Genomic DNA, 17,062 nt, shown 5'->3' with positions numbered 1-17,062 from the left:
ACGGCGGAGGGGAGGGGAAAGGTGAAAGGAAGGTAGGAAGGAGCTAGTGTTGGGGTGAAGCATTGGGAACAACCCGTCCGCCTCTGTTAAAACTAACTTCAAGGCGTCCCCGAGTGTTTACTGCTGAAGTGTGGGAGGTTTGGCAGCCACCGTCCCGCGGGGAGAGTTGGTGAAATGATTCATTCCTGGAGGTTTAAGAACTGAATGTTCACCCTTTGTGAATTGGCCAGCAGTTCATTTCGTTTCTCTTCATTTTTTTCATTCACCTGATATGCAGTTCCTTCCTACATTTGTGCTGTGCTGCGTTTACAGACCTGTTATGCTGCCTGCCTGTGCAAGTAAGCAAGTTTACTTATGATAATGATTAGAAGACGGGTGGGTGGGTCAACACATCCACTCAAGCCATCAAACACAAAATGCTGGAGTAACTAAGCGGGTCGGGCATCATCTCTGGATCTGACAGTTCTGATGAAGGGTCTCGACCCGAAACATCACCTATTCCTTCTCTCCAGAGATACTGCACGTCCCGCTGAGTTACGCCAGCATTTTGTGTCATGTTTAAGAAGGAACTGCGGATGCTGGAAAATCGAAGGTAGACAAAAATGCTGGAGAAACTCAGCGGGTGAGGCAGCATCCGAAACCCTTCTTCAGACATTTTGTGTCTTTAAACCAGCATCTGCAGTTCCTTCTTGCACAAACAGTTCTTTCTGTGTTCTCTTCTGCGCTGTATTGTGTTTTTGCCATCATGTTCCAGTGCTTGTATTCGGAATTAATGTCAAACCTCTTGCTTGTCTCGACCTATTTTCCGCTGGTTATTCCTTCCAATGATCGTTCATTTCTCAGCCATCGCTCTGTTGATTTACTTTGTTATCAATCATCCACCATCCTCCTGTCATTCAAACTGCACACCTACCCCATGTCAACGTACTTTATTCCTCTGTTGTGACAAATAAAGTAAACTTCATCTTATCATAATGTAGTTTTGAATAGCTGGATCCTTTGAGTCTTGTTTATTTGTCTTAAATTTATTTGTCCTCGTCTTGGGTAAATTTAGTAATGGACATGTTGAGGGAAAATTAAAATGTTCCCACATATTTAAATTTTGTATCTCCGAGTGTCTTAAATGCTGTTATAGTACTGGCCTCAACTATCACCTCTGGCAGTTAGTTCCATTTGCCACAGTGAAAAATGTTGCCCCTCAGTTTCCTATTAAATTTTGCCCATCTCACTTTGCATATTAGGTACATAACATTTGTAAATGATATTTTAAAGCAATTATTACCCAAGTACATAGAAAACATAGAGAAATAGGTGCAGGAGTGGGCCATTCGGCCCTTTGAGCCAGCACCTGCATTCAATATGATCATGGCTGTTCATTCAGTACCCCGTTCCTGCCATCTCCCCATATCCCCATGACACTGCTATCTTTAAGAGCCCTATTTAGCTCTCTTGAAAGTATCCAGAGAACTTGCTAATAAATGCAGTTGTTTAGCTATGACAACTTAAAGGCAAGACTAATCTATTTTGCTTGCTTGCCATCTGGCCCATTTGGTATCCGTAAATGCTATAGCAGTTTTATGTAAACGTAAACTTCAATATTTCCAACAAACTGGTTATCTAGCAGCCAGTTGTTTGACTTTTCTTTCACTTTGGTACTATTTTTCCATTACCAAACATGTAAAACATTTGACCATGAAAACTAGCACCTAATTTGCTCAAATAAACCACTTTTTAAAACAATTTTGATGTCTGCATTGAAATGTAAAATGTATTAATTTTATGGTCACATATATTTTATATAATCCGGTACATATTTTGGAAAACAGTGGTTTAAGTAAAATTTTACTTATGTTCCACTTAAACAGAATCTTATTTTAGCATGTTTATATGTGTTGGTATCTCACACAAAGTTGTGCAAGCTAATGTACTTAATTGTTGCATCATATCCTGTTATGCTGGGACCAACACCAGTGACCACTGCACTGGAATTGGACAACTCAATGCTCTTGGATTCTTTCAAGCTCGGGAGAGCTTCATGTACATATGCAAAGTTATCATTCAGATGGATGCTAAAATCTTTGTGCCAACTACAATGTATTATTGGTTTCCCTGCATTTAATTACTCTTGCACTGGAATCGCATTCAATCTCATTTTGTTTACTAATGGTAGGTTTTCGTAAGTCGGGTAAGTATTTTTATGTGTAAGTCCTGGCATCGGGAATCATTGTTTTGCCAGGGCCAGTGGGTGGCGGTGTTTGGGGAAAGATCTATTTCTAACTACAAATAATGTTATTGGGTTTTTTCCCTGAGGCATGTCCAAGAGACACTTAAAAATCCTGGGCCTTTGTCCACCATTTGCCTATCAAGCCATCTCTCCCCCCCCCCCCCCCACCTCAACTGTCTCAACCTATTACCTGCCAAGCTAATTTGGAAGATGAACCAGAAAAACATTAACACGAGTTGATTAAATAAGTTTAGAGAAGTTTACTTTAAAGAAGTAAATTTAGAAATACTTCTAAAATTAAAGATACCTTTAGCTTCAGACACTAAATACATCAGCAAGAAATTATCTTAATTTTAATCATAAAGTAGCAGGAAGCCTGAGAATTGGCAATTGTGATAAAATAGTGGCTAAACATAAAACATTCAATGTGCCCAAGATATTGTCTTCAAGACGAGTACTAATGACGTCCAATGCAAGCAGTGATTATCCAAGCAGTATTAATGGCTGTGACATCAGTGACATGAAGATCCTCAACAAGCTTAAAGGTTTCAAGTCTCGAATAATAGATGCATGTAGCTTAGTGAACAATGGATGTATTTGTATTGGAGAACGCAGATGGTAGGAGACATTTAATTTTCTGTGCTGAATGTGAAAATGAGCTGCAGTTCTCGGGATCAGTGGAATCTTGGATGTATGCAAAGAAAGGTGTGCAATTGTTTTGGCAAGGTAACTGATGTTTTGAAGTAATGCTGCGAGCCGTTTGTTCTTGCGTTATTATTTTGCAGTCTAATCCAGGATTTTGACAAAGGCTCCTTGTAAATCGTAGAATATCTTGGAGTATTTGCTATGCAAAATCAGGGATGGAATATAAAAAATAAAGCAGCAAAACATGAAAAGATCAGATTTACAAGGAACAGGCTCAATATCAAACATGCAGCCCAATAAACAAGTAGTTTATACTCCTTTAATATTGATGGCAGAATATTGAGGTGATAATAAGGCGTTGGCACAGCGGTAGAGTTGCTGCCTTGCCTCCCAGAGACCCGGGTTCCATCCTGACTCTCTGTGACCTGAGTGGGTTTTCTCCGGGTACTCCGGAGAAGTTCCCACACTCCAAAGACGTACAGGTTTGTAGGCTGATTGGCTTAGATAAATTGTCTCTAGTGTGTGTGTGTGTGTGTGTGTAGGATAGTGGTTGGCGTGGACTTGGTGGGCCGAAGGGCCTGCATCTCTAAACTAAACTTGACAATATTTTGTCCTTTAAATTGCTGAAAGTGCATGATGAAGATGGTGCATTGCCATCTAGCATCCCAGATCTGAGGGAACAAAGCAAGCAATAATACTTTACCTTAATCAGATTAAAGGATTGCAATCTAATCATTAAAGACTGAATAAATAAAATTTAAAACTATTTATTTGTTGCCAAATCAATTGCAGAAAGAGTGGCAAAGGGTTGGATAGGAAAAAAGAGAACACGTTTACAGAAGTTGTTATTAAATCCCTAACAATTAACATCTGAAAGAGTAAATCTTCAGATTTGCAGTACAGTTGATAATTTTCAATGGTAGTTGTTGGCTGCTAGTAATTAAGACCTACCACTTGGTGTTGAAACAATTGAGAACTTTGGTAAACCTACCGTGAAAGTGAAGAAACATAATGGATTCACAAGTGTGCTGATGCTGGAATGGAAGTAAGCTGCTCGAGGAACTCAGTAAGTCTGACAGCGTCTGGAGGGAATGGACAGACACCATTTCTGATCAGGATACTTCTTCAGACAGACTTAACACTGTCATTTAACGCTAATATTTGAAAAGGGAGTTGCCCTTTCTGTGAATGTAATGGTGTGTTGCTTCTCCAGATGTTACTTTGTCATTAGTGCATTACAGTTCCAATGATGTATGCCAAGCTATTTCCAACACCTGTTTTGAGGAATTGAATTTAGACACTGGCGGATGCCGGAATGGATTGCGGATGCTGGAATCTGGATCAAAAGCAAACTGCTGGGAGATTTCAGCAGGTCCTGCAGCATTGTTGACATTGTGAATCGAGACCCTGCATCCAGCGATTATTTTTTTGCTTGAAATTAAATATTTGTTGGCATTCAGTTTAAAAATTATAGAATGATACAGTTGGCGACTATAAGTTTGACTTATGAACATGATGTTGGAAAATGTAAATAATAAAATCTGATGCTAAGGTGGAGAATGATTTTTGGAGAGAAAATGAGAGGGAGGGAGAAAAAAGGAAGGAGAGAGGGATGGCGAGGGGGGAAAGAGGAAGGAGAGAGGGAGGGAGAGGGAGGCTTCCAAAATGGCTTCTACATCATCATCATCATCATCTGGTGCTAAAATTAGGAAGCAGCCGTTCAAACAGCAGTATACAAAGAGATGGCAATTAATGCACTGTCAAGTAAGGTGCGTAGAAGACATGTCAATTGATAGCAAAGTTATGCATTCTTGTACTCTTACATGGGTATGACCGCACATAAAAAAGAACATTTTTTTCAGCACAGTGGCACCACGTAAAAATACTGATTTCCTCAGCAAAATACTGATTTTTAGGTACTAGAATACTGAAATGCTCTGACAAAACTTGGCAGCCCTGGTGCAACAGATGAAGCATGTAGGTACAAGGAAGGCTGGGATTGAGCATAAGAATCTGTTCATGGGACCAAAGATAGAAATGATGCTAAGGGCAAGGCTATGTTTATACAATAAAAGAATAGACCCACAAAGTCAGTCCCATCAAGGGTGCCAAATACTTAAAGGATACCCTACGTGGCTTAGTAAATGTTTTTTGACTGACCAAGGAATGTAAAGTGATTTTACATGCACTTGACGAGACTTGGCACTCGAATATCTCATGTAATTTATCTTTAATTGGTGCTGTAATCAAGGAGAAAGCCTACAAAGTTCTTATAGTTGGAGCAATGATCATGGTTTTGGGAAATGACAACACTTCCTAAGAATTTGGAAGGGGGTGTTGAATTTTGGACAGTAGTTCACTGCAGCTTGGAGATTAAAAATTGATTTTTGAGACCGCATTGATGACTGTTTCAAATGGACTGGGACAGAACATAAATCCATTTGTAATGATGTTTAACATGGTGGCTTTGAAGTGAAACTGGCGATCCCTCATTTGGTGCCAGTTAAAAGGGTTCTTTGGGATTTCTTAATTTTTTTTCATTTTGCAGACAAAGGCAGCACTTGCAGCCAATATGGCATGGAATTTTACTTAAGAGAATCAGCATACCATTTCCTACCCCTTTGAGTCCATTGCTGCTAAGTTTTGAATTTTCGATTGGAATTGTCGAGACAAATAAGCTAGTCAAAGTATATTGAAGGGTAGGCAGCAATGTGAGGAGGTGAAATTGTTACAGGAGTTTTACAACAGTAATAAGCATCGGAACCAGAGTTACGGTATTCTCACCTTCCTGGTCACTGTGTATAAATTTTCTTTAATCATATGCTCTTTTTGTAAGCAGTGTATTTTTTCATTATTAATGAGGCTAATGGTTAATGAATCTGCATTCAGATTCAGATTCAATTTTAATTGTCATTGTCAGTGTACAGTACAGAAACAACGAAATGCATTTCACATATGATTCAATGGCCTATTATTTTTTTTCCTTTTAATGCACGAGGTCTGACTTCTATACCAATTGAGTGGATGTGATTTTAATGCTAAACTAGTCTAAGTGGGGCCCGTTGGGTCCCAGTCACATGGGAGGCCTGGTACCCCAACACAACCCATTCCCCAATGCAATTTTCCACCACTCGCCCGTTTCCCTAACGCAATATTCCACCACTCACCCATAGGCCCCTAACTGCGCAGGCGCGGCTCATTTACCCTCATCCCCCAGCACTCCCTACCACTCCTCTTCATGTGTGAGAGGAGACGGAAGGGGGGTGTGGGAGGGGAGGTGTGTATGTGTTGCATCTCTTGTTGCGTTCTGTAGCTGGGGAGGGGAAGCGTTGGGCTTCAAGCGGGGCGAGGGGGGGAGTGTTCTGCACGCGGGGGAGGAAGACTGCTTCAGGCGGGGCCGGTGGGGGGGGGGGGGGAGAGCACATCCGTGGCCTATCGCTGCCTACCCCTGCCACTGCTGGCCGATCACTGCCTATCGCTGTCGTGGCCTGCCGCTGCCGCTCCCCACCGGCTTCAGGCGGGGACTGGTGGGGAGCATCCTGAAGCTGGGGACGGGACTGCTTCAGGTGGGGGCGTCCTGCAGCAGGGGAGAGGGACTGCCTCAGGCCCGGGGGGGGGGGGGTGCGTGCATTCCAGTAAAAAAGGATGGGTGACTTTTTGGCTTAGAACCCTTCTCAGACTGCAGATTATTGTAATTGAAATTGAATCGAGCTTCCAATATGGTGTTTGGTACCATTTGATGTTAGTTTGTGCAATATAGTTTGAGCAATAATCTCTTCCCTGGTCACCATGCTGTGATCGTGCTGGAGAAGTTGTAAAGTTGATTCACTCAGATGAGTATAGAAGTTGGAAGGTCATGTTATAGTTGTATAGATGTTGATGAGGCCGCATTTATAGTATTGTGTTGAGTCCTGGGCACCATGTTATAGGAAAGATAATAAGTTGGAAAGGGTGCAGAGAAGATTTACAGGCATGTTGCCACGACTTGACGGTTGCCACGACACGAGGGATATGGGCCTAAAGCGGCCAAGTGGGACGAGTGTAAATAATAATAATGACAATAATAATAATATCTTTATTGTCATTGCACAGAGGTACAACGAGATTTGGAATGCAACTTCCATCCGATGTAATAACTTAATTAGCTAAAAATTTAGACACCCAGAGAAACAAGATTAAAAAACAGTTAAAGCAGTATAAAATGCAAATAGGTCTGTGCCGGGTCGATGTGCGATGTGACCATCCGAGGGAGATAGCTCATGGGGTGGTGTGGGGGGGGGGGGGGGGGGGGGTGGGTATCACTCAGCAGGACCGGTTCAGAGCAGCTATAGCTCTGGGGATGAAGCTGTTCCTAAGTCTGGAGGTGCGGGCGTAGAAGGCCTTGTAACGTCTGCCAGATGGTAGAAGTTCGAACAGACTATTGCAAGGGTGTGAGGGATGCTGATGGCCTTCCTGAGGCACCGTGTATTGTGGATGCCCTCCAAGGCTGGTAGCTGTGTCCCAATTATCTTCTGCGCTCTGTGGACGACCCGCTGAAGAGCTCTCCTCTCCGCCTCCGTGCAGCTGAGATTCCAGACAGAGATGCCATATGTTAGTATGCTCTCTGTGGTGCAGCGGTAGAAGGTTGTCAGCAGCTGTTGGGACAGACCAGTCTTTTTCAGTGTTCTCAGGAAGAACAGTCGTAGCTGTGCCTTCTTGACCAGTGCAGCGGTGTTGGTGGACCATGTGAGGTCTTCCAAAATGTGTGTGCCCAGAAATCTGAAGCTGGACACTCTCTACACACTGTCCCCATTGATAAAGATTGGAGCGTATTCCCCATTATGTGACCGTCTGAAGTTGATGATCAGCTCCTTAGTCTTGGAGGTGTTTAGTGACAAGTTGTTACGTGAGCACCAGTCCGCCAGGTTCTGCACCTCCGCTCTGTAGTGTGTTACATCACTGTTGGCGATCAGCCTGATCACCTTTGTGTCTTCTGAAAACTTGACAATGGTGTTAGTGGCGAATGCAGGAACACAGTCGTGTGTGAAGAGGGAGTAGAGCATGGGGCTCAGTACACAGCCCTGTGGTGTGCCGGTACTCAGGGTGATAGTGGAGGACAGGTGCGGGCCCAGTCTCACTGCCTGCCGTCGCTCCGTCAGGAAATTCAGGATCCAGTCGCATATCGGCGAGCTGAGGCCTAGCTAGTGGAGTTTGGTGGTGAGCTTGGTGGTGATGACCGTGTTGAAGGCAGAGCCGTAGTCTATGAAATGCATCCTCACGTACGTGCCCTGTCTCTCCAGGTGAGTCAGGACAGTGTGAAGAGCCAGAGAGATGGCATCCTCTGTGGATCTATTTGCCCTGTATGCAAATTGATGAATCCAGTGAGGCAGGGATGCTGGATTTGATGTGGGAGAGGACCAACCTTTCAAAGCACTTCATGGTTATTGGTGTTAAGGCAGCCGGACGGTAGTCATTCAGGTTGGTGATTTTTGTCTTGAGACATGTTGGACTGTGTGGGCAAGTTGGGGTGGAGGACCTATTTCCACACTGGCTCTATGACTGTTGCCTGAGATTAAGTGTTTCTGTTATGAAGAGAGTGTGGAGAGGCAAGGTCCATTTTCCCTTGAGTGGAGGAGGTCGCAGGCAGACATGATTGAGGTTTCAAGTAATGAAGGGTATCAATAGGGTAAACTGCTGGATTTTTTTTTGCTCTTGTTATGGGTGAATAAAAGTAAACAACATAGATTTAGAATAGGGGGCTGGAGATTGATGGGATCTTAGGCAGGGGAGGGGCCTTCGACAGCAGTGAATACCTACAATAAATACACTGCTAAATTTCACAAGTCCAACCTCCGCAGTTTTGGGGACAGAGCCTTCTCCAGGGCAGCTCCCAGGCTCTGGAACTCCCTCCCCCAACTGATCCGCAATTCCGTGTCCCTCACCATCTTCCAGTCCCGCCTCAAGACCCATCTCTTCACCTCTGCCTATCCTTAGCCTCACGTCCCCCTCCCTTTTCATCTGTGCTTGAATTGCCTCATATTGTGTTTTGAATTGAATTCTGTCTTTAATTTGTGTACTAATCATGTCTCTACTATTTATTTCATTCCCCTTACATGTTTTTCCTCTACTTGTTAAATTTTTGTAAGGTGTCCTTGAGACTCTTGAAAGGCGCCCATAAATAAAATTTATTATTATTATTATTACTGCTGGGAAGAGTGGTGGGAGTAAAGTCACTGACAGCATAGAAGAAATGTCTGGACATGCACTCGTGTCACCTCTGCATTGAAAGTTACAGGCCAAGAGCTGGAAAATGGGATTAATAAGGACAGATACCCACTTGTTAGCATGGGCTAAATTGCCTGTGAATTATTCCGTGACTTATAATATAGAATTTTGTATAGTGAATTAAGTTTTGCATGTATTCATTCTCAGTCAAATATCAGACACTTAATGTGTAATTGATGAAATGAAATTGTATATAGTGGCTGTTTTGGCCACTGAAGGTTGCAACAAATGCCAGTGAGGGAATTGACTGGTTCAATGTGATTTTGGTGAATGTTGACCAGAGCTTTTGACTTTCTAAATATAGTGGAAAAGACACTAAGGCTTGATAATGTAAGCAGCTGAAGAACATGGGCGTCACATTGGCGCAGCGGTAGAGTTGCAGTCTTACAGTACCAGAGACTGGACTCGATCCTGACTACGGGTGCTGTGTGTGCGGCGTATGTATGTTCTCCCTGAGACGGCGTGGGTTTTCTCAGGGATCGCCAGTTTCCTCCCACAAGGCATGTAGGTTTGTCGGTTAATTGACTTCTGTAAATTGTAAATGATCCCCAGCGTGTAGGATAGTGCTAGTGTATGGGATGATGGCTGGTCAGCATGGACTTGGTGGGCTGAAGGACCGGTTTCCACGCTGTATCTCTAAAGTTGAAACATTGCATCTGAAGAAGCACTAACTTTCATATTTATTTTTCATCTTTTAACAACTACATCACCTTCATCAGTTTTATTTTCTAAAGAATGTCATTGGATGTGACTTAATCTGTCTTTCTACAGAGGAATTTTCTGAATGCCAATGGAATTTTTAAATATAAATCTCTACTTTTCATTTATTTTTTAAAATCAATGTGCAGGTGATACCATCTCCAAAATATGCCTGTCGTAACTGGTATAGACCTCGATGCGAATGGCTACATCAATTGTTGCTGCAGTAACAGAAGATTCTGGGTGAACAGTTGCTCGCCTCTGAGGAAGGAACCTTGGGTATATTTCAGTGTCGGCTGCAAGTATTTCGTTTGCGCATTGGCATGAATCGTTACACTACTATGAAACAACTTGGCGATGGAACATATGGCTCTGTTCTCATGGGAAGATGTGTTGATTCGGGTGAACTGGTGGCCATTAAAAAGTAAGTGATGAATCTATGCCCTTGCAGTTTTCAAACTTCAATTTTCCTTCAATACTGGTATGTTGTAATAAAGATATGCAGTCCATGCAAAGTGGTTCACAGTTTGAGTGTAAAGCTGAATATGATTCCAGAGCAGAATGAGACCCTTCAAAGTTAGGTCCTAACATTATTTGCACTATTACTATAGTTTTCATCAAAACTGCTTTGGGCCTCGGCTCATAAGTTCATAAGTCATGGGAGCTGAATTAGGCCATTTGGCCCGTTGTGTCTATTCCACCATTCAATCATGGCAGATCTATCTTTCCCCCTCAACTCCATTCTGCTCCCTTCTCCCCATAACCCCTGGCACCCATACTAATCAAAAGTCTATCAAGGTCCGCCTTAAAAATACCCAATGACTTGGCCTTCATATCTGCCGTGGCAGTGAAATCCCCCAGGATCACTGTAACATTGCTTTCCTTTAAACCGGTTACATCTCGTGATGTAATTTGTACGCTACATCCTGGCCACTGTACTGAGGCCTGTAAATAACTCCCACCAGGGTCTTTTTACCCTTGTCGTTTCTTAATGCTACCCACAAGGACTCTACATCTTCTGATCCTATGTCACCTCTTGCTGAGGACTGAATTTCATTCCTGACTGGCAGAGCTATCCCGCCCCTTCTGCCCACTGTCTGTCTTTTTGTAACCTTGGAAACTCAGCTCCCAGATCCGATCCTCCAGGTCTCTGATGCCCACAGCGTTGTACCGACCAATTTCTAACTGCACTACAAGCTCATCCACTTGTTCTGTATACTGAGGGTATTCAAATATAACGCCTTTAGTTTGGTATTCACCACTCCTCGACTCACTGGTTCCAATTTTGCATGACCTTAGACTATTATACCTTTCTTAAACTTTCTGTTCTATTACGCGAGTTAAATAGAGCTCTTAGGGATAGCGGAGTTAAGGGATATGAAGAGAAGGCAGGAACGGGTACGGATTGTGGATGATCAGCCATGATCACATTGAATGACGGTGCTGGCTCGAAGGGCCGAATGGCCTACTCCTGCACCTATTGTCTACTTCAATAACTTCTCCTGCAGTCTCCCTCCCTTTAACTTCATCCATACATTTTCAATTTGTTAACTATTATATTGTTAATTGTTATTAATTGTCAAACTAAACTTCTATTTAGTTTAAAACCTTGCAACAAAGATTATAGGGGGCATTAGTTCCTTTTCCTTTCCATTGGGTGTCTCCTTTGCCTCATGACCATAACCTATATTTAAAAAAAAACACGAGTTTGAAGTGAAAAAGGCAATGGGCTATGAAGAGCAGTTGGGTGTAGAACACGGAGCTAAACATTTTCTATCTCTCCACAAATACGAGCAGCAGTGGTAGAGTTGCTGCCATACAGCGCCAGAGACTCTGGCTTGATCCTGACCACGGGTGCTGTCTGTATGGAATTTGTGCACCCCTTGACCGCATGGTTTTCTCCGGGAGCTCTGATCTGCAGATCACTGGTCGAAAAAGGAGCTCAAGGAGAATGTGCAAACTCCGCACAGAACACCACCCGAAGTCAGGACCGAACCTGGGTCTCTGGTGCTGTAAGGCATATTCTTGCAAGCAACCCAAAGTACTGGTAGAAGCATTACTTAACTATGATTGTGATGCTGCAAATGAACTTTGCAACTTTTGGTACACAACTTGTATTTTAAAAAACACATGGGTGTATTTAGTTTGGAAATCAACATATGCTACATGTCATAATCTTTCGTGGAAATGAAAAATAATGCATTGCAGCATTTGGTATATGCTGGCCATACAGTTTCTCAGGAATCCGCCATGCACATTCTCGTGTTGAAGATTTTATCATGCAAAGAAGTTTGGTAGAAGTTCAAATACCTTATAAGGGGTGGCACAGTGGCGCAATGGTACGGTTGCTGCCTTACAGCGCCACAGACACAGGTTCGATCCTGACATTGGGTACTGTCTGCACGGAGTTTGTACATTCTCCTCGTGACCTGCATGGGTTTTCTCCGGGTGCTCCGTTTTCTTCCCACAATCCAAAGGCGTTGAGGTTTTTATAGGATAATTGGCTTTGGTAAAATTGTAAATTGTCCCCAATGTGTATAGGATAGTGTTAGTGTGCGGCGATTGGTGTGGACTCTGGGCCGGAAGGGCCTGTTTCTACCCTGTTTCTCTAAACTAAACTAACCGTACAGTTTTAAGTGGTGATTAATTACCATGCATTCAAGTCTTTGTTTTTTTTTCCTCCTGATGTTACCCGCAGTATGGAGAAAGTTGTCATCTTTATTTGTTTGTATATTACGCAAGGTAAAAATGTTTATGATGTATAATGCTTTATTTTTGTTAAACCTTGGCTCAGTTAACATTGAACGTGCTTCTGTTGACTCAAGGGTCACCAGTCCCACCTCTAAGTGTGATGTGAATTATACCACTTGCCCAGACTTGTTGGTTGTATTCACACCACGGCAGTTTCCCCAAGAGTGCGCACATGTTATGTGCAACAATTTAATCCTAGCTATCATCTTTTTTTAAATGTACAATGCTTATATTTTATGTGTCCCTTTTGGATTGGTGGGAGGAAAATACTTTATTGTCTATAATAAACTAAGACCATACTTATAGGTATTTTGAAGTAAACAGATGTGTTTCCTTTTTCTTAAATAAAGCAATGCAACACTTTTTTAACTTGTTCAATTTATGCTTTTCTTCAATAGAATGAAGAGGAAGTTCTATTCTTGGGATGAATGTATGAATCTCAGAGAAGTCAAGGTGGGTTTTAATTTTGTGCCACGCTTTTATCGTTTTGGAATAAATTGTTCTTTATCATGGAACTCAAAAGGCTTTCATAAAGATGTCTTGTACTGAGATGGAAAACGAATCATTGTACATTTCAGTGCGTTATCCTGCTGTGAACATTAAGATGAGAGTTTTGTGACACCTGTGTCTTCATAGTGATGCAGCTGGTAGAGTTGCTGCCTCACAGCACCAGCAACCCGGGTTCACTCCTGACTGGGTGCTGTTTGTGCGGAGTTTCCGCATGGGTTTTCTCTGCGTGTTCCGATTTCCTCCTACATTTCAAATGCGTGTGTGTAGGTGAATTGGCTTCTGTGAATTGTCCCTGGTGTGTAGGATCTGAAAGTGGGATAACATGGCGGGTGATTGATGGTCCATATCGGCCAAAGGTCCTGTTTCCTCGCTGTGACTAAAACTAAAAAACTTTTATCCTTTGAAGATTTGTCTATTCCCTCCCCCCTTCGATAGTTTTTTAATAATAAAATACATTTGATGGATATCAGGAGCTTAATTTTGGGTAGATTGCAGACCAGCTGCAACCTCGTTGAATGGTGGAATGTGGGTGATCCATTAAGTTTTATTCTATTCAGTTCCTGTTTTGTAATTCCTCGATCATTCTAATTTTGGTTCATACCGTATAATTGTCCGATCCAATTTCATGCTGTCGTATATTCATCCTGTCAATTCTCTTAAGAGTGATTGAATGCTATTACATGTTCTGAAAATGGATTCCTGATGCAATGAGAATACATGCTCCCTACTATGTTTCAATGTCACCGTCTGGACACTTCAAACAAAATAAGTTTGGCTCAGACTGGAGATCAATTAAAATTGGGTCTCCAAATTGTATGTCATTAATACTCACTGGTCAATTATCAAATGGAGTGTGTACAAGATTATTTTAATAGGGCTTTACCATTTAACTTGGTAGAGCTTTGTTCCTAGCCATGCCAGGTTGTTAGCCTGCTATTTGTTTCCCTTTACGACTATACCATTTCCTCAGTAAAAGGCCTGTCCTTTTTTCGTCGACTTGCCGGCACCCGTCATAGTCGCAGCAGGTCACCGAATATTGTCGTGAGTAGTCATCCAAAGAGTCGTACCTTTTTCTGGTCGCCACTGGATTTTCAACATTTTGACTATTTACGGCGACCTGCTGCCACTATGACGGGTGCCGGCAAGTCGCCGAAAAAAATCGCGTAAGTGGGACAGGCCCTTAAGATGCTTTATTAGGTTGTATAGAAATTGAGCTTTTCTTTAATACAAATCTTATTGCCTCATTCCAGTCACTGAAGAAATTAAACCATGCAAATGTAATCAAGTTGAAAGAAGTTGTAAGAGAAAATGATCACCTCTATTTCGTGTTTGAATATATGAAGGAAAATCTCTATCAACTTATGAGGGACAGGTAATACAGGACTTAATCTTATCATATTTAGTCACGTGCATCTGAAATGAGCTTGTAGATCTGCTAACAGGCTTTATGTAATTGAACATGCTGGGTGTAGTGATTGATAATATTTTCTTTAAGAATGGTACTCAAACTGAACGGTAATTCCAATAATATTTTAACTGGTCAAATAGATTTTGCAGTGCATTCCTTGCTTCCATTATAATGTGTATCAAGGTGTAGAAGTCAAATGTACTTTTATTTTTAAATAAAGTAGTTTCATTCTTGACTCTAACTCAATATGTAAGCATTTTTCAGATACAATAAATCCTCAAAGTGGACTTAAGCATTTAGTTTATTTGTGCATGTCAAATAAATACATTCAGCTTTATAAAAGCTCAGAATTATTTGCTCGAAGACTCATCAGTCAGAGTATGGAGTACAGAAGTTGGGAGGTCATGTTACAGTTGTACAAGATATTGGTGAGGCCACATTTAGAGCATTGCATTCAGGTTTGGTCACCATATTATAGGAAGGATGTTGTCAAGCTTGAAAGTGTTCAGAGAAGATTTACCTGTATGTTGCCAGGACTCTAGGGACTGAGCTATAGGGAGAAGTTGAGCAGGCTTGACCTTCATTCCTTAGTGCACAGGAGGGTGATCTCATCAAGGTATACAAAATCATGAGGGGAATAAATCGGGTAAACTCAATCTTTTGCCCAAAGTAGTGGAACTGAGAACCAGAGGACATTAGGTTGAGTGGGAGGGGGGGGATTTAATGGGAACCTGAGAGGTAAATGTTTTACACACAAGGTGGTGGGTGTATGGAACGAGCTGCAGAAGGAAGTTGTTGAGGCAGGTACTATTGCATCTTAAAAAAAATTAATTAAACAGGTATGTGGATAGCATAGGTTTGGAGGGATATGGTCCAAAAGCAGGGACGAGTGTAGATGGGGCAAGTTGAGCTCAAGGCCTGTTTCCACGCTATGCGGCTCTATTCTATTGACTACTGTTGGTGTCAATTGTGATTAACAACCAAGAATCTTTGTCTGTAGTTCTTTGTCTTGCTGGACAAAACAGCCCTAGTTTAAAATTTGATATGAAGAGCTAATTGAAGCTATAGTTGGTATTTTAGTCCTGTTATATAGTGATGTGTATTTGCAGATAGTTTAGTTGCATACTCAATTAACTTTTTATCAGGTTTATCAGAACAGAACTGACCCTGATAACTGTTTGGATAAGCTTGGAAATCCACCGTGAGTCAGATCAGTCACTTTGTTCACAAGCTTCGTGTGGGGCTGTTTGCAATTCATTTTTGTGTACTTGTGTAGCACATGGGTTTTGTCCATTGATTGTCCTCCTGAATAAAGTTGGGGGTGGGGGGGTGTGGTGGATGAAAAGTTTGTAATTCACCAACCTTGGCCACCTTGTTCACATAAGTGTGTGGACAGAGGTTAATAACTGGAGCTCATGGATTTAAGTTAACGGATGGGAGTGTTGGAGAATAGTTCGAGAAAAAAAATCTTGCCTGAAGTATAGTGGGGATCTGGAACTCTGGTCAGGTGATTCTAACCTGACCAAAGCTATATATGATCTTTCCAAAACCATTAAGAATGCCAAGTGAAAAGTTGACCAGGCACCCGCCAATCATGGCATGGCAATGTGATGTCAGGCAGTATTTATAGCAACAATGCATCCCTCCCCTAACTAGCTTAATGCATTCCATGCTCTTTGAACAGAGGGTTAGTGGAATGATGATACCTACCCCAACAGTCTTTGGAGCATATGTCCCCATGGTCGACTTTGCAGCCATTGGATCAGTCTTCATTGGACTGAACCTGTGGCGAACAACTGACCCGGCCCTTAACCTCTCCTTCGTCCATCCTGAGGATGCCACACATTTGACAACCATAATCGTTCCAGTGCTTAAACAAAATGTCAGACTAACGTCCATTGGCTCCAAGTTGAGCATCATGAAGTGCTTTGAGGAGCTGGTCATGGCGCAGGAGCCCTGATCCACTGCAATTTGCCAAATGCTGAACAGCCCCAGAGCAGATGTAATTTCCCTGGCCCGACACTCATCCTTGAAACATCTGGATAACAAGGTTCGCTGCACCGGTCTCCTATTTATTGACTATAGGTCTGTATTCAGCACCAAATTCCAACCATAGTCATGGCCAAATTCCTGGTCTGAGGAATCAGCACCCCTCTCTGCAATTGGATTCTCAATTTCCTGATCCATAGACTGTCAGAAAGGATAGGCATTAAAACATCCTCCATGATAATTCTGAACACCGGTAAAAGGTGTATAGTGTATAGTTCAAGTTCACATTTATTGCCACATGCACATTCTTGTTTGTGAAACTCCGACGTCGGGACGGTCGAACACACTCCGCGGAGTGCCAATTTCCTACTGGAGACCGCGGCTTCAGGATGTTATAGGCCGCAGGCTGGTGGTCAGCTCTTCTCCAGCGATCCACGACAAGGGATCCCAGGCTCCGGATAGGAAGTCCACGACACGCCCTGTGCTAGAAGCTCTGCAGACCACAGCCCCATGATATCAAAGTCACCAGGCCAGCGATCGGAGCACTACTCTGTGGCGACCCCCGACAAGGG

General features: G+C 42.5%; 1 protein-coding gene across 4 annotated transcripts in view; it reads left to right on the top strand.

The window, feature by feature from the left end:
* Positions 1-17,062, top strand: part of cilk1 (ciliogenesis associated kinase 1) — a 47,625-nt gene that overhangs the window by 275 nt on the left and 30,288 nt on the right. For 2 of the 4 annotated variants that reach the window (XM_033020684.1, XM_033020686.1), the window contains exons 2-5: positions 278-338; positions 9,982-10,256; positions 12,982-13,036; positions 14,344-14,465. In XM_033020684.1, the coding sequence (XP_032876575.1) occupies positions 10,156-10,256; positions 12,982-13,036; positions 14,344-14,465 (278 nt within the window). In that variant the 5' untranslated portion in view covers positions 278-338; positions 9,982-10,155. The remainder of the gene's footprint in view (positions 1-277; positions 339-9,981; positions 10,257-12,981; positions 13,037-14,343; positions 14,466-17,062) is intronic. The other 2 variants (XM_033020683.1, XM_033020685.1) reach the window with 1 other exon arrangement.

Source organism: Amblyraja radiata, chromosome 5 (assembly GCF_010909765.2).
Source record: "Amblyraja radiata isolate CabotCenter1 chromosome 5, sAmbRad1.1.pri, whole genome shotgun sequence".
NCBI lineage: Eukaryota > Metazoa > Chordata > Chondrichthyes > Rajiformes > Rajidae > Amblyraja > Amblyraja radiata.
Note: the sequence above shows the minus strand (reverse complement) of the source record. Positions and strands in the feature narration are given on the sequence as shown.